The following is a 17,979-nucleotide window of genomic DNA, read 5'->3' as shown; positions in this document are numbered from 1 at the left end:
GAGGCCTCGAGGGCGCGACCCGCCCCGGGCGGGCGTCCTGCGGCGGCGGGGAACGAGCCCGGGTCCCCTCCCCGCCGGCCGCTCCGAGCGCGGGCCGCGATGCGGCGAGGGCAGGCGCCGCCGCTCCCGCCCGGCCGCCCCAGCCCCGCGGAGCCGACCGCGCGACGCCGGCCCGGGGCGCGAGGCCGCCTGAGGGCGCGAGGCCGGCGCGGGCGGCCGGGCGGTGGGCGGGGCGAGGGCAGGCGGCCGGCACATGCGCACAGGCGGCGCGGCCGGCACGCGGCGCTCGCGCTCCCGGCTTAAATGAGCCCGGCGCCCCGCGCCCGCCACTTCAGCGATCCCGCGCCGCGGCCGCGGGCGGAGCTGCCCGGCTGTCCGGGGCCGCTCATCGGCTCCCATCGGCTCCGCGCGGCCGAGGGACTCAGCGCCGCCGGTCAGGAGGCGGCGCCCGTCGGGGGCCTCGGGCAGCGCCGGAGCCCGCCGGGGGCTCGGGCATGGCGGGCCGCGGGACCTGAGCCCTGGCCCGTGGGGAGGCAGCCTGGTGGCCGGCGATGGGGACGGAGCGGGGCTGCCGCCGCGCCGGGCCGTGAGCGCAGCCGCCGCCTCAGCCCCCTGAAGCGCCGGGCCGCCTGCGAACATGGCCCTGGCGCAGCTGTGCCCGGTCCTCAAAGGTAAGCGCCCGGGCGGCGGACGGCGCCCCCTGCGGGCCGAGGCCGGCGCCGCCCTGCCCGCGTTCGCGTCGCTCCCCGCGCCGGCACCGACGCGCCTCTTTGTCCCCAGGGCTCACGGCGGCTCGGAGCGCAGCGCGGGGCCCTGGCCGACTTGCTGCCCCGCGCTCTGCCCCGCACCGCACGGCCGGCTGCGTGGGGACCGTGCGGAGCGGGCTCGAGCCGGGCGGCGCCGGCCCTGAAGCCCCTGGCAGCGCGGGCCTCCGGGCTGCGCCCTCGCGCCTCTGCCGCGGATTCCGCACGGCGCTGTGCGAGTTGTGGCAGTCCTGGCGGCGCGGCGAAGGCCGGCCTTGCTCGGAGCGCAGCGGCACAGTAATTCCACGCAGTGACCGAGACGTCGTGCAGCGGCTCGGACCGGCCGCGCCGGGCGCGCCGGGATGGGGCCTGCGGGACGGCCGGTCCCACCTGCTGCGGCCGCGGAGGCTGCGGCGCCGCTGCGGGCTGGTGCGGACCCGGCCCGGCCCGGGAAGCGAGCGCGGCCGCTCGAGCTGTGCCCCGGGCGCTCCCGGACGCCGCTCCCGGGACAACCCACGCGCTGCCCGGATCTCGGAACATCCCGCCGCGGTGCTTGGCTCTTTCTAATTTGTTGTGCCGGGAATTAAAACGCACTCGGCCGCTTTGCATTGTCCAGGAGGTTATTTTCGATAACATTTATATACATAGATAATTGAGACTGCGATACAAAGTTGCTTCTGAAGCTAGAACTGAATAAATCCTTTTTTCGCCAATTCTCAGAGGGAAAACAGCACCGCCACTCAATAAAGGACTTCCCTTTTGCTCCTGCTGATTTAAATTGAAAATTAGATTAGCTGTATATTTGCAATGTTACGAAATTTTTTCATATTGAGGGGGGAGTTAAGGCATTGCATTCAGTCGTGTGTAGCTTATTATTGTATCTTACTACTTGCACAGTGACAGATTTTGATGTTTTTCTGACTCCATGTTAACACTTTTTTCAAATTTATTACAGAGTTCAGTATAATTTTCCTTTTAATTTTAATTGGACAAATCATCTACTCCAAATATTCCTAAATTCATAATTGATATTGCAGCAGTTTAAGACGTTTACCCAACTATATATATACGTGTATGTTCAGCTTGTACTAAGGCGGCTTCGGACTTTCTAGCCGGAATATTTCACAGTCAGTCCACAAATTCTTAGTGATTCTTTCATTACTTTACAATTAAGAACAACGCCGAGATTAACCCTATAGTTTTCATGTCGTAACTCCTAATTTATATAAACCTGCCTTGGAAGTTAAGGTTTTGTTTTACTCTTTTACAATAAACTGTGCGTAGTAGGATTTCTGCTAGCGCTGCCTCGGCGAGCTATTGTTCCGTCTTCCGGGCGCAGCCCCGCCGTCCGCTGCTCCTGCAGACCCGGCCGCGACGGCGCGGGGCGGCCTCGGGCGGGGAAGGGACTCGCGGCTTTTGTGCCTCCGCCGGGGCGGGCGACGCGCACCGCCCCCTCCGGCCGCCGGGCGCAGCCGTGACGGCTGCACCTCTCGGGAAAGGAGCCTGCTGACGGCGGAGCCGCAGGGAATGACAGTCTGGTCTCTGCTGTGGTCTTGTTTCTAATGTTACCCCGCCTACACTATTTTTCCCTGCTGAAGCATTTCTAAACCTCAAGCTAAACTGCTGTTGTTGTAGGATTGCTAGAGAGAAAGCAAGCTATTTTTAAGTCTTCTGCGGCATGTGCTTGTTAATGCTGAGCATTGGTCTGGAAAGATTCAAGAAATTGTTAAAAGTAGATTCTAATAAGTGAACCTGGGAGGCAGAAAGACAAGAGTGAAGGGAGGACTTTTGTTTCACTGCACACACTTGTATCACTGAATTTTTTTTTAACCAAATGCATGTATAACCTGTATAAAAATTAACATTTTTAATTTTTAAAAGTTATCTTTTAAAAAATTGGCCTTTCCCAGTGCTTCTATTCATTTTGTGCCCCAAGGCATGAAAAAGTGTTTCTTAAGTAGACTATGAGATAAATTGCTTCAACATCAAAGAGGTTCTTATCTGAAGCAGCTATTTAACATTTACGTAATTATAGATAATGCCTACCAAAGCCTTGTTTGGAATATTATGATCACTTTCTACTAAAATAAATCAGCCGTAATGAGTGTGAGATTTTAAGTAGAAAGTAATTTTAGTTCTTTAAGGTGCCATTGATTCTTTATGTTTTACTTTCAGCAGCGAGGACAAAAGGATAACCCACTAGGCTTTTAAACCTTTTATATACTGTTGAAACTGATTAATTCACATTAACCTGCTTATGATTACTATAGATCTTACAAAATTTGAGTTAACCTTCCATCAGGGTTAAATAAGTATTATAATCAAATGAAAATATTACATTAGGATTTATAAATCCATTTTGTGGTTCTTATTCATTCTGCACATTTGCTTGAGGAGAAACCTATTTGACTCAGCAGTATTTAAAGCTGTATAAACTGTGGTTAAATTTGATTTAACAGAGCACAAATATCCCTTGGAACTATATTTTTAAAATCTTGTCTGAGACTGTGCAAGTATTAACTCCTGTTCATCATTCTTAAATGTTATCAAAGACCGTAAACTGACTATACAGTTTAAATATAGTATTGAAAACTCTTTTAATAGTAAAGTTTTTTAACACAACCCTGTAAAAAAACTAACTTTTTGTTTTTTCCTCCCGGAGTTTGGAGGAAAAAAACTGTTTTAACACTGTTAATTGAAACTAATGGTTTATTACAATAAATCTTGAACTAGAATCAGCTTTATCTACAATTTGACACCAAACTGGCTATTTAGGAAAAAGAAAAACAAAATACGTGCATTACAAAGCAAGTTCAGGTGGGATGCAGTGGCTCACATCTGTAAAACAACATTCCGCATTCTGCTTGTGAGTTACTGCCTATTCACAGTCTCCTATCATTTCTCTGTTTATACTCCTGCAAGGTAATTATCAATATTTTAAAAAGGCACTTGAGATTCCAATTATTATTCCAACTCTAAGGAGTTGGAAAGGAGGATCCTAGGAGGTGATCTAATCCAGTGGTTTCCAAATTTTCCTTAACAGCAGAACTCCTTCTTCAAAGGAATTCTTATGAGAAAATACTTTAAAAACAAAACAAAAAGAACAAAAGAAAAGAGCAGGGTTGCTCTGATTGGTGGGAGGCCTTGCCCTCTCAATCACCTCAGAAATCAGGGCGGCCCGCAGAGAACTGACATTTTTCAGCATGTTTGTTATATTGCTTATATAATTAGAGTATACTAATCTGAAAGTTCAATTTTTCCCAATCAAAATGACATTAAAATGTTAAATATGCCTAGAGTAATATGTTGGAAATTACTGCACCAAAAGATATTAAAGTACTCTTTTAGATGTGACCTGATCCTGTTAAAATTTGATGGTAGTTGCTGTGGATGTCGAAGGAGGACTCATGTGTAATTAAAGTAGAGGGTACAAAACTGTCATCTCAGATCAACTGTAACTCAGGAGTTTGTCACATTTTGCAAGAAAGTTACTTTTTCTTATAAAAGTGATTGGCAGTGTGATTAGCATATGTAGGCTGGAGTGATCCCAAAGTTCATCTTCTTTCATAACTAATAAAGTAAGATTGAGTTTGATTAAATTTGGATACTTTGTTGTTGTTCTTGGGAACATAGTTTATCAAAAACAAGTTACTACTGCTCTGTCAAGTAGTATGTGGACTGTAATTGAACTCCATTCTGCTTTCATTACAGAAAATAGTAATGAGCAGGGAGACCAGTTAAATGGTTGTCACATTCTGGCATCTTGTGTTGGATTTAAAAGCCTTATGTTTACTGCTTAGATACTTAAAACAGGAAGGCTTAGAAAGTCACATTGAATTACTAAAAAAGGTAAATTGAGCCAGCTTGAAGAAAATATGAGCGGTGGCAGGGTATCTGAAGAAGAAAAAAAACTTAATTCTTTTCCCATCTCCTGATTTATACTCAAATAAAAAGATGCTGGGGGCCAGGAGCAGTGGCTCACACCTGTAATCCCAGCACTTAGGGAGGCTGAGCACTTGAGGCCCGCAGTTTGAGACTGGCCTGGGCAACATAACAAGACCATGTCTTTGCAAAAAAAAATTTTAAATAGGCAAGTGTGGTGGCACAGGCCTGTAGTCCCAGCTACTCACGAGGCTGAGGCAGGAGGATTGCTGGACTCCACGAGTTGGAGGCTGCAATGAGCTATGATGATGCCACTGCACTCTAGCCTGGGCAGTAAAGCAAGACCCTCTCTCAAAAGAAAAAAAAAAAAAGCTTAGTCATAGTCATATGTGTGGCTACTGTTAAACCAAGATGTGTGCTTATCAGTTAGCACAGGGATCTCTGTACTATATGTTGTGGTTACAAAGAAAGGTGTCCTTGGGATCCTGCTTCATTGCTTTGTGTATTCGTCTTACCTGTATTGAGTGCTATTATAGGCTAGGCAATCTTCCAGGCACTGGAGGTACATCAGTAAATCAGAGAGACAAGGCCCCTCTTTCTAGTAAGAAGAGAGAAACGATAAACAAGCCCCCCTAAAAAAAACAGGTAATATAAGTAATAATGAAAATAAAGCAAGATAAGGGAGAAAATGTAGAGCTTATTTAGAAATTGGGGAAGCCTCATAAGACCTAAGGGACAGGAAGGAACCAGCCATCCAGAGACTTTCTAGGCAGAGGGCATAGCTAGTCCCCAAGGCAAGAATTAGCTTGGTGTGTTGAAGTAATGAGAAGGCCTGTGTAGCCACAGAGAGTAATTAGAAGGCCAGAGAGGTACAGGTGCCAGATGACATAGCACCTCTGAGGTCAGAGTAATGAGTATGGGTTTATTCTAAACATAACCTGACTATACTGGAAAAATTTATGAAAGTCTGTGATGTGGTCTGATTTATATTTTGAAAAGATCACTGACTGCTGTGTACACAATAGACTATAGGGGACTGTGGCAGAAACTTCCAGTTGTCTCCCAAATTCCATTTTACCCTTCTTTAGTAATTTGAATTTTAGCTGAGCACACATTCTCCCAAAATAAAGACTATATTTACCAGCTTTCTGTAGGTGTGGCCATGTGACTAAGTCTAGCCAGTTAGATGTAATTAGAAAATGATGTGTGCAACTTAGGGGAAGTGTTGTCTTTGTTGTTTAAACTTTTTATTTTGAGATAATTGTAGATTCCGGGCAAGTGTTTTTAAAGAGAGGGGTAATGCCCTGTATCATGTTCATTCTTACTGACTAGAATGCAGACACTGTAGCTATAATGAAGATACAATGGCTGGCACTCCAGCATTTATATTGGACCATAAGGTGACCTTGGAAATGAAGGTCACACACAGCTGAATAATAAGATGGAAGCCCCTTAGGTCTCTGGTAACAATATAGCCTGTACTTTGGCCCTTGACTGCTTATCTCCAGTTTGTTTGCATGACAGAAATACATCTTATTTAAACTGTTAGGTTAGGCTTTTCTATTACTCATGCCAAACCTAATGCTACCATTATCGGAGTGTGCAAAGTCAATGTAAGCAACAAAACCAGGCAGATAGAAAGCTGTTAAATAGTCACAGAAGTGAAAAGCCTAAATGCTATCAGTAAAATTAACCTGGAAAGGGTTGCTAGAGAAAGCAGATATTAGACTGTAATTTTACAGAGGCAGAGAGGTCCATGGCAAGTGCAGATTTGTAGGAGCATTATAAGACTAGGTGGAGCATTCACTTCAATCAAGTTCAACATTTCCAAAACCAACTCAATTCCTTTTTGCCCATCCCCTGCCCTGCCCCATCCGTATTGGTCCAAACTTGTCCCTACTACAACCAAATAGGAAAAAAGGCAGCCTCTGTTCCCTTTGGTAAACGATTGCTGTAGTCTTCAAAGTGTGGTCCCCGTCTAGCAGTTTCAGCACCACTGGAGAATTTGTTAAAATGCAGATGCTCAAACCCTACCTCAGACCTACAGATCAGAATCCCTAAAAGCGTGGCCCCGAATCTGAGATTCAATAGGCCCTCAAGGTGATTCTGATGCACACTCAAGTGTGAGCATCACTGTCCCAGTGATTCATTTTCCCATACCTAGAAGTAGAATTACTGGGTGGGATTTGCACATTTTAAGCCTTAATGCATATTAGCAGATTAACCTCCAAAAAGTTGGCCAGTTTATAATCCAGTGGCATATATGAGTATGTCAGTTTCCTATAGCCTGACCAACACTAGAATCTCTTTTTTTCTATTAGTAAGGCTGAATTTTTGTATATGTGCGTGTGTGTGTTCTGGCACATTTTGATATCTCCCCCACCTCCAGTTATTTATAGTTTTTATTTATGTTTCTATCTTCAGTAAATGAAGGTGCTCTTCACCCAAAGCAAATACATAATTCACCTTTTTTTCCCCAATCTGGTATTTATTTTGTGTTTGGCTCTGAGGTAAGGATGTAATTTTTTTCCCAAGTAATTAACATATTATCCCAGGACCATTTATTAAATCTATCGTTTTCACCAAGCGTTCCAAATACCACATATATCATAGTAAATTCTTGCATATATATGTTTCTGAGCTTTCCTTGTTGTCCATGGAGATTAAGGCCCATGTCTGTTTGGTTCTTTGCCCCCAGGAGCTGCATCACTGTACGGTGGGTGCTGCATGTGGTTAACAGATCATCTGTTTCTTCCTACACCATTGCTGTGTTTTTAAATTACTGTAGCTTTACAATCAGTATGTATTATTTTTATGTATTTTATGCTATTTCTAAATTTTCCTTGGCCAATGTAAAAAATCTTCTAGATGAGCATCAGAAACATTTTAAGTCTAAAAAAAACAAAACTTAAGATTTTGATTAAAATATTATTAAATTTATGTCCTATTGGAAAGAATTATTACCTTTAACAACATTGTTTTACTATCCAGAAACACATTACTTCTCTATTCAATTTATTTACTTATTTTTATTCTAGTTTTTCTTCCCTTAAAGGGTATAATAATTTTCCAAGTAATTCTCTTGGGGTTTCTAGGTTTTTACCTATAAATAATAATTTTATCTTCTTTCCAGGATTTATTTCATTGGCCAGAGTTGCCACTGTTAAGTAACAGATGAATATATGTGACTTTGATTTTTTTTTTTTTTTTTTTTTTTTTACAGTAGAAAGTAGGGCCTTTAAACTGGAAGGCCTGGAGACAAGATTGTCTGCTTAGATTTGTATGTAACACTATGAGATTCTTTGATCAAATTAATTCAGGTCTCTCAGCCTGTTTCCTCTTTTGAAGATGACAGAAGTATGTTCCCTAAGTCTCTTTCAGACCTAACATTCTATGAAATTGAGCTGAATGTATACTAAATTCCATACTAATCTCTAAAAGAGAATTTTTTTCTTTAAATCTCAAACTAGTTCATTTATATATATGTGTGTATATATATATATATATATATATATAACTCATCATTAAAAAATGTATGAAATTAATACTGGCAAAAAAAAAAAGATTGCTTAGAGTTGAAAGGACAGTGATTCAGGGTGAAAAGAGATAGAATAAAGGGAGTGGCTTTGGAGGATTTGTGTTCAACACCTTGAATAACACCTGTCTTTATCATTTAAGTGACTTCATTTGAAATCACATCTGTACACAGGTTATTACAAGGCCTGAATTAAACCCCAGAACCAGAAGTAAGGGCATAAAACTACCTTTTTCAAGTGTCAAGTCACAAGGGGTACTCTGCAATCAAACTATATGGTTTTGGAGTTTAGCGTTTTTATTTTTGGTGTGGATTTCTAACGTGGAATTAGTGCCTTCCCGAGTACATTATCTCTGAAGTCAAAGTGTGATGTATTTCTGGATTTGAGAAATTACCGATCCTTTTGGTAAGAGGAAGAAGGAACTGTGGCAAAGAGATTGGAACTAAAGACAGAACAAAGCACCACAGAACTGCTTCATGTACTAAATAATTGCAGTGTTTAGCATTAATGGAATTTGTTTTAATATTTTAGCCTGATTATATAGCTGAAGTGATGTACAAAGATCCTGTTACACAACTTGGGAAACTGTTTATTATGATACAGGATTTAGAATGATTAAGAGTCACAACTACATCACCAAAAACTGTATCAGTAAATCTTTCTCTCTAATTGCTGCGGAGGTTTGCCCTATTCTTACTATGTCATTTTTATATTCAGCAGCACAGCTCGTTTGTTTGATTGAGTTGTGAATAGCTAGTAATTACTTGGGGAAAAAAAAAATTGTGAGCAGCCCTCTAAATAAAGTTGGAAATAATACAATAGCTTTGTTGGGCCTTGAGACTTTATTTTCAGTATGACTGGCCTGCCTGCCTTGTGTATTCTGTGCACATTTTATTAATCAGTTATTTCATACAGGCAAATTTTACTGGTCGTTGTATATCATCATTTTTCTGGCACAGTTCATCTTTTTGTCACAGTTGTACTTTTGGTCTGCTGGCTTCAGTGTGTTGATTTCTTTCTTGCCCTGACTGCTGGCTTTGTGGTTACTTCCTTAAAAACTGTGAATTAGAAATGTGAAAACTGGTGAATAGTTACGCCTGTGATTCAGGCAGAAAGGTGTACTGAGCACACAGTTTTGGCCAGTGGTGTATCACCTGGATGGTAGGCCTTGGGAGATGGTGCCCACTAATAAGATAAATTGATGCAAATGGGTGTGTTCTTTGCTGAATTATCAAATATCTAATATTACCTTGGGTTTCCTTTTGTTCATAAATCTTCTGTTTCAACAAATTGTTTCGAAACTCCATTCCTCTAACTCAGATACCATGTAAAGATATGAAGAGTTTGAAGGAAGAATTGTTACTATGTAATGTGAGATCTTCATCACTATTAGCAACCAAAGAAAGGGAAAGAGAAATTAAAGTTCTCGAGAGAAAACAGGAGACAAAGGTTAGCAAGCATGCAAAAAACCAAAGATGAAAAGGTCAAATAATTAGATTTTAAGATGTAAACTGAATGGCAGGAACTATATCTTACTTTTTGCACATTGGTGACTTTGGGCAGTAGATACTCAGCACATGCTATTGAATGAACCGTGGTGAGACTCTCCGCCAGTCACTTAAACTAGCAACCCTGCGATACCTCCGTCTCCCTCCCCCGTAACCTCCTGTAAGTTATCGTTAATCTCCCCTCCTTTCTGTTTCCACTACCACTGCTCTGTTTTACCTTCTCCAAAGAAATACTCATCTTTACTTCCTAATGATTTTCTCTCTTTTCACTAAAAGTGTAGACTCCGCACAACCATCAGGATTATTGGTCTGAAACACAGATGTGATAATGACACTCCCTAGTTTAAAAACCTACAAGGGCTTCCCATTACAGCCAGAAGTCCAAGCTTTTTAGGTTGGCCTTCAAGACTTTACAATCAGATCGTATCCTACTCCTTTTTTCTAACCTACTATAATTCTGTTTCCCTCCACACGCTAGCCAGACCGTGTTACTCAGAGTTCCCTAAAACCTGCTGTAGATCAGTGCTCGTGTATCTGTGTTTTTATATTACATCAGCTGTTTCTTTCTGCCTCTCCTGGGCTCAAGTCCTATAAGTTCCAACTAGAATACACCTTTTTACCTGAAGTTTTCCTCACTATGTTTCCTTTAAGCCTCAGCAGAATGGATGGTTCACTTCTCTGTGCTCCATTATGCTTTCTGCATACCTCTTGTTAAACTCCTTTTCACCTTGTTTTATAGATTGTCTTTGAGAATAAATTGACTCCTTGTGGGTGCAAGTTTCTCCTAACATCTATCATTTATTTAGCAAAATATCTGGCACATAAAAAGTACTCTGTGGGCTGGGCTTGGTGGTTCATGCCTATAATCTTAGCACTTTCGGAGGCCTAGGCAGGAGGATTGCCTGAGGCCAGGAATTCAAGACTGGCCTGGGCAACAGCGAGACCCCAACTCTATAAAGAGTAAAAAATATTAGCCAGGTATGGTGGTACGGCCTGTGGTCCCAGCTACTTGGGAGGCTGAAGCGGGAAGATCGCATGAGTCCCGGTCCCAGTTTGAGGTTGCAGTAGTGAGCTATGATGATGCCACGGCACTCTAGCCCGGGCAACAGAGTGGGACCCTGTCTCAAAAAAAAAAAAAGCACTGTGCACATCATCTCATTTAATCCTCATAACAACTAATGAGGTTGATGCTATTAGTATATCTTCCTTCTTTTATGAACAAGTAAGCTGAAGCAAAATGGCCTTATAGCCAAGGCAAAACTTGAACCCTGACCCAGATTGGTCCAACTTCTGAAGTCCGTACTCTTGACCATTTTGCTGTATTGCTCTTTCCACACCTGTGCATCCTCAGCGCCAGCTCTTCAGTAAATACTCTACAAGAGCTTATTCCCTGAGTCAGGGATAACTCTGCTTCACACAATAGTTTGGGCAGACTGCTAGTATATGCACCATTCATAAAAATGTTTTTAAACCTTCAAAACACGTACAAAAAACAATTCAATATGTTGTTGATTGGGTCTCAGCAATGTTTGACTTGGATAAAAAAGCTTCAGTGTCTAAATATGACTGGCTTTTGTAACATAGAACATGGCCTAGTACTGCACAGCGATAAAACAGTTTGAATTGATTTCTAGGACACTGCTGCCCCCTTACTTCTGTCTTTATTATGAATGTTCTCGTAAGTCAGACAATCTAATTCAATTTTTACTGGCATAAGCCAGTATAATGCATGGAAACTCTAAGATGGAGGAATGGTTAAGATTAGCAAAGTCTGTGGTAAAAAACAAAAGTGTTTTTTAAGAAAACCTATTAAGTTGAAAAATGCTTTAAATGCCGTATATTTTTAGTGCTTGTGTAGATAAGTACAAAGTAAATTGTCTTTTCTTTGAGTTATCTTAAGTGTCAAATAGTAAATCAGAACATAACATTTAACACTTAAAGATCTTGAGAGTGAATTTTAGTAAGAGATAGTGATTTTAGTTAATTTTTTTTGTCATCTAATTTTCCTTATAAACTTAGTAAAATGTAGTATAGACTCAATTTTGTAACTTTTCTTTTCTGTTATTTCTCTAGTGTTGTTAATAACAATACTGGTAGTGGAAGGAATCGCCGTGGCCCAAAAAACCCAAGGTAAAGTACCCACAGTGATACCATATTGCGCGTTCAGAACAGTGGGCTGGCTTGTTTGAAAGGACTGAAACTTTCGAGTGCTGTTTCCATAATCCCTTTGGGGTGTTCCAGGCTTTCTGTCAACCTATCAGCTTCGATTGAACTGAGTTCAGCTACGTTTAACTAGAGTAAATTGTCAACATAAAGTCTTGCCCTGATAAATTTTTAAAATTGGCATTACAAGTAGTTCCTAGCATGCTGTGAATTATGTCCAAAAATTAAATGAGATTCATACTTTATCACTAAGCAAAAATAAAAATCCATTTTTCCAATGTAAACAAATGAGACATTTCCATCAGTATCTTATTCAAAGCCCTTCAGTCCTGTTTTGTCTTGATTTATGAAGGAAAATTAGCTAGTGTGAATTTTTTTTTTTTGAGCCAGATTTTCATATCAGCATTTACTAAATTTCCAATATAACCTTATTTATCTTTTATTTTCATCAGAGTTATACATCCACATAAAAATCAAGGCATTCTAAAAAAAGTAATTAGGAAAAATCATCCCCCCATTTTACTCTACTTAACTTCCTGCTTCATGGAAACAATCATTCTTTTGGTATTTCCCTTGATTTCTCTAAATAACACGCTATATTGCTACTTCCTGATTATTTCAGTTTTAGACATTAAATATTGATTTCTCACTGGGGAAGATGGAAATTTAGCTCTTTCACACACCTACCATCCACACACACTTCTCTGACCTTCCGTTTGTTCCACCCTCTCAGTATAGTTATGCCATAATTCTGGTTAAATCAATATTCAAGATTTACATTAAGCCACGCATTAAACTTTTTCAATATGAATTTTGTTTCAAGTTTAGGAAATTTTTTTTTTGTTTAATTTTTAAAATTCCCTTTCCTCCATTTTCTCTGTTCTGTCTTTTCAGGAATTCCTATTATTTGGTTATGGTCCTCTTGTTTTTTGTTTTTAATCTGTTTCCCATCACTCTTTCTGCACCATGTTCTTGGAGACTTCCTCAACTTTATTCTCTAAACCAAGAATTAAAAAACTTTTTCTGTAAAGGGTCAAATAGTAAGTATTTAAGATTTTGTAGGGCATATAGCCTCTGGAGCAACTACTCTTCCGTTGTGATGTGAAAACAGCCATAGAGGGTACACAAATAATGGATGTGGATATACTCCTATTTCAGTACTATTCATTTACATCAACAGGCAGAGATGGTCAGATTTGGCCCAAGACCATAGTTTGCTGACTTCTGCTGTAAATTTTTTAATTTCTTCTATCTTTGGAAGCTTTTTTGTTTGTTTTCTGAATGTTCTTTTTTTAGAATATCCTTGTTTTTGTTTTATAGATTTGCTTTTCTGTCTCTCTGAGGATCATAAATGATAGTTTAGTTTTGTGTTACTGGTTTTTTAATATCTATCTTACCTAGCCTTTGCTCTTGTTTTGATCTCTTTTTCATATTAGAGACTTTCCTCAATGTCTGATGATCCTTGAATTGAATGTCTGCTTACATTTTAAGAGGGGCACTAAAAAGCTGATCATCAGCTGTCTGCAGGTATAGGTGGGGATGGAATACTGTGGCCCTCACTGCTGAGTGACCTGACGCTGGGGAATCCCTGAGTCTGTATCGTTAAGTCTGTGTTAGGGCCGTTTAGATTCCCCAGAGAGGAATCTTCCCATTTCCTGCTTAAAGGATCTATCTCTGAGGAGGCCTTTGGGGTGTTCATTGGGAAGAGGACGACTGGAAGTATCATCCAGTGTGTTAACATTTACTCATCTCTCCTCTTTTAGGTTCATATTTTTATCCTCAGCTGTGTCTTGTGTCACCTAGTCCAGTAACCCTGTTGTTCAACAGTTTCCAAAGAAGTAATCTTCAGTTTTCTGATGTGGTATTAGAGCAGATTCATGGAGTAGGAAAGGGTGGTATTAGAAATCAAACTGATTTCTAAACATTTTTAAACAACTTCATGTTTTTAGAAAGCCCATCTTCACACACCAGGCCTCGCCCACTTCCTAGTAGTGCCAGTTGTTATTGCTATTAATATATCTACCTCTTTGTACTTTTGGGTTTATGCCCTTAAAAAAAAATCCTTTTCGCTATTGTTTAACTGGAGTTTGAGGAGGAAGCAGAGCTCATGCATGTATTCAGTCTTCAATCTGCAACTAAAATCCCCCTGTAATCTTTGAATCTTGACTGTTGTGTTAAACTAAATATAAGGATACCATATCAGAAAGTAACTCCTGGGATCCTTTTATTTTTATGTCAGAACTGAATTTTATGGAATTTTACTGATTTATTAGCTTCTTCCACATAGTTTTACCCTTGTAAAATCCATATAAGCATTTTATTTCCCTGTTCTCTTACATGGCAAACTTGTACTCTAGCTGCAAGTTTTTCCAGCAAGCAGAGCAGACAGGCTTACCTGCCTTTTACTGCTGCTGTACTCAATTTGTGGGGCTAAATTTGGCAGTGTTTCTTAGGAAATTTTGTATATGTAGCATAGAGTGGGCAATTGTTTGGCAAGTTGTGGGGGAAAGAAAACAGTGATATTCTCTCTTGCTGTAGTTAATGTTTTAAATGATGTTTTTCCCAAAGATGGACAAAATATTGGAATCAAGCACATTCCTGCAACCCAGTGTGGCATTTGGGTTCGAACCAGCAATGGAGGTCATTTTGCTTCACCAAATTATCCTGACTCATATCCACCAAACAAAGAGTGTATCTACATTTTGGAAGGTATTTGACCAATTTCTGTCTTTTATTAGATAAATTTTTACTTTATTGTAAAATTAAATGCATTGGTAAAATGCCCTGTTTAAACCAGTTTGAACAAAATTTAAACATGTATTTGAATTAAATCTGTTAATGATAAATATTTCTGAATATTGAATACATTAACAGCATAATTGTTGAAATTTTATGGGAATTTTGAATCTCCTAAAATATACTTCAACTAGATGCATCAGTATATATGAAAAACTTCTTTGATAAGAAACTTATCAAAGATACCAGCATCCCTTTTAAGGCTTTATGCAAATTTATCTCCACATTAGTGAGTTCCTTTCATATCTTCTGTTATTTTTCTGTGTATTGTGGAAGGTACATTGTATCTCATGAACTAAGTGTTAGTTTCCTGACTTCATGTTTAATCAAGAACCATTCAGCTAATTTAATAAGTTATGTATGTCAAAGGGAAGGATTACTAAAGTTCTACAGAGTAACATTATTAGTGTAAAGTATAACATTTAGAATGATTCTTATGTAGTAACATAACAGTCTTCATCTATGAAGCAGTAACGGAGCATTGTTTGCTTTTCTCATTTGTGTCAGTACATTTATGTTCGTTCTTATTTGTGTTGCCCTGATTTGCTTATTCTTATTTTCTAGCTGCTCCACGTCAAAGAATAGAGTTGACCTTTGATGAACATTATTATATAGAACCATCATTTGAATGTCGGTTTGATCACTTGGAAGTTCGAGATGGGCCATTTGGTTTCTCTCCTCTTATAGATCGTTACTGTGGCGTGAAAAGCCCTCCATTAATTAGGTCAACAGGGAGATTCATGTGGATTAAGTTTAGTTCTGATGAAGAACTTGAAGGACTGGGATTTCGAGCAAAGTACTCATTTATTCCAGGTAAAGAATCAGTTATCTTTTTAGTGATTGGGTATCTGACTCTTATTTTGGAAACTTAAGATTGGAAAAGAGATTAATTTGGTCAAGACTTTAAAGAAATTAGAAAGATCAAAAGGGAATCAGTTCATGAACAAATAAAAACTTAATAAAAACTGAAGATAGAACCATATCACTTGAATTTTGAAACATATCCGTAGATGTTGTCACCTTTTTTTCTTAGATTTCTTTCGGTTTTATAGCATATACTCAAGGCCAACATCATCAGTGTAAATACATTTTTTTAATTATTATTATTATTTTTTTTTTTAGACAGAGTCTCACTCTGTTGCCCGGGCTAGAGTGCCGTGGCATCATCCTAGCTCACAGCAACCTCAAACTCCTGGGCTCAATCAATCCTACTGCTTCAGCCTCCCGAGTAGCTGGGACGACAGGCATGCACCACCATGCCCAGCTAATTTTTTCTATATATTTTTAGTTGTCCAGCTAATTTCTTTCTATTTTTAGTAGAAGCAAGTTTTCACTCTTGCTCAGTTTGGTCTCGAACTCCTGACCTTAGGCAATCCTCCCGCCTCGGCCTCCCAGAGTGCTAGGATTACAGGCATGAGCCACTGTGCCCAGCCTACTATTCCTGTCTTCAGAGAGCTTACAAACTAACAAGATGAAAAAATAACTTAGTAAAACAACTATATGATCTTTTTGCTTTTATTTCTTCATGCAAGTAATTTATTAATTGAAAAAAATTTTAAATATCCAAATAAAAAAATATTTGTAATTCTACCACCCTATATATAAAGTCAGTGTTAATAATTTGGTGTGTGTTCCTTCAGATGTTTTTCTACATCTATTAATTTTGTTTTAGAAAAAACTGGGATTATGCTACACATATAGCTTTGTTACCTGTTTTTGCCTGAAAAACATAAATAACTTCTTTCCGCCATCGGTAAACATTTTGGAAGTTTTTAATTTTCGCTTCAGTATTTATCTGCTCAATGCCAAAAGGATAGCATTTTCAAAACGGAAAATTTATTCAATAGACTTTACTTTTTTTAGAAAAGTTTTAGGTTCACAGCAAAACTGAGCAGAGTTATCTCCTTCCTCCCCACAAGCAGCATCCTACACCAGAGTGATACATGTGTTTTAGTCAATGAACCCACATCGGCACATCATTATCACCTAAAGTCCACGGTTTATATTAGGGTTCACTCTTGGTAGTATGTGTTCTAAGGGTTTCGACAAATTTATAAAGACATGTATCTGCCATTACAGTGTCATCTGGAACAGTATCACTCCCCTAAATATCCCTGTGCCCCACCTATTCATCCCTCTATCCCCCTAGCCCTCTGGCAGGCACTGATCTCCTTACTTTCTCCATGGTTGTGCTCTTCCCAGAATGTCATGTAACTGGAATCATCATGGATGAACCTTGAAACATTATGCTAAGTGAAATAAGCCAGACACAAAAGGGCAAATATTGTATGAATCTACTTATATAAGGCATCTAGTCATAGAATAGAATTTGTAGAAATAGAAAATAGAATGGGTGGGTTTCAGGGGTCAGGGGAGGGAGAATAGAGAGTTAATGTTTAATGAGTATAGATTTTTCAGCTTGGGAATGATGAAAAAAAAGGTCTGGAAATAAAGAGTGGTGATGATTGCACAACATTGTGAGTGTATTTAATGTGACTGAATTATACATTTAAAAATGGTTAACATGGTAAATTTTATGTATAGTTCACCACAATTAAAAAGGAGTGGCTAGTGAGCTGTTTTTTCACAATGGCAGGGAAAAGAAAGATGACTAGATGTGATATGATGTACAGGATGTTGTGCCTGGTAAAGTAGTTCATAGAAGTTTAAGAACCAACAGTTTATATCAGAATAACTCATTTGATTAAATTGGTCAGGTATTTGGTTTTATTAACTAAATCAACTAACTGAAGTAACTGATATACTTTATATAACCCATAAAGACACCATTACAAAATCTTATACATGAGTTAGATCTTTGTAACTAAGTGTAGGCTACTTGAAAGAAAAAAGATGTCAAAATAGGGCGCTTATTTGAATAATGTGTTTAAATATTAAAAAACAAATTTAACCAACTTTATATGTAAAGATCTGTATTTTGGAGACAAGTAGCTCTTTTTCTTCTGTTGTATATATCATGAGAGCAACTTTCTATGGCTTCTAGTTAAAATATAGACAAAATATACAATGCCTTGTACCTTTCACATTTGCATCTTACCATGCTTCAGAGTTTCTACCTACATTATATATAATTTTATGCTAATGACAATTTCAGGAGGATTATGTAGTGCTTCATTTTGTAGATGAGGAAACTGAGTCAGAGATTAAGTGATTTTCTCAGATCCTATGTGGCAAATCCAGGGCTAGATTCCAGTTCTCTAGGCCACACTTCCTGCTCTGTCATATTGTCTTTATGTAATGTAGATGAGGATTCTCAATTTTGTCACTAAAAGGAAAAAAACCAGCACATGGGACAATACATAAGTGATGCATAATTAGCTAACTGTGGCA

General features: G+C 39.8%; 1 protein-coding gene across 2 annotated transcripts in view; it reads left to right on the top strand.

The window, feature by feature from the left end:
* Window positions 1–277: 277 nt before the first annotated feature.
* NETO2 (neuropilin and tolloid like 2) overlaps window positions 278–17,979 on the top strand; it is a 59,004-nt gene continuing 41,302 nt past the window's right edge. Inside the window, exons 1-4 of one of the 2 annotated variants that reach the window (XM_045533350.1) lie at window positions 278–671; window positions 11,743–11,799; window positions 14,401–14,541; window positions 15,193–15,441. In XM_045533350.1, the coding sequence (XP_045389306.1) occupies window positions 638–671; window positions 11,743–11,799; window positions 14,401–14,541; window positions 15,193–15,441 (481 nt within the window). In that variant the 5' untranslated portion in view covers window positions 278–637. The remainder of the gene's footprint in view (window positions 672–11,742; window positions 11,800–14,400; window positions 14,542–15,192; window positions 15,442–17,979) is intronic. The other variant, XM_045533351.1, reaches the window with a different exon arrangement.

Source organism: Lemur catta, chromosome 20 (genome assembly GCF_020740605.2).
Source record: "Lemur catta isolate mLemCat1 chromosome 20, mLemCat1.pri, whole genome shotgun sequence".
Lineage (NCBI taxonomy): Eukaryota > Metazoa > Chordata > Mammalia > Primates > Lemuridae > Lemur > Lemur catta.
The sequence above is the reverse complement of the archived record's forward strand: the minus strand, read 5'-3'. Positions and strand labels throughout refer to the sequence as shown.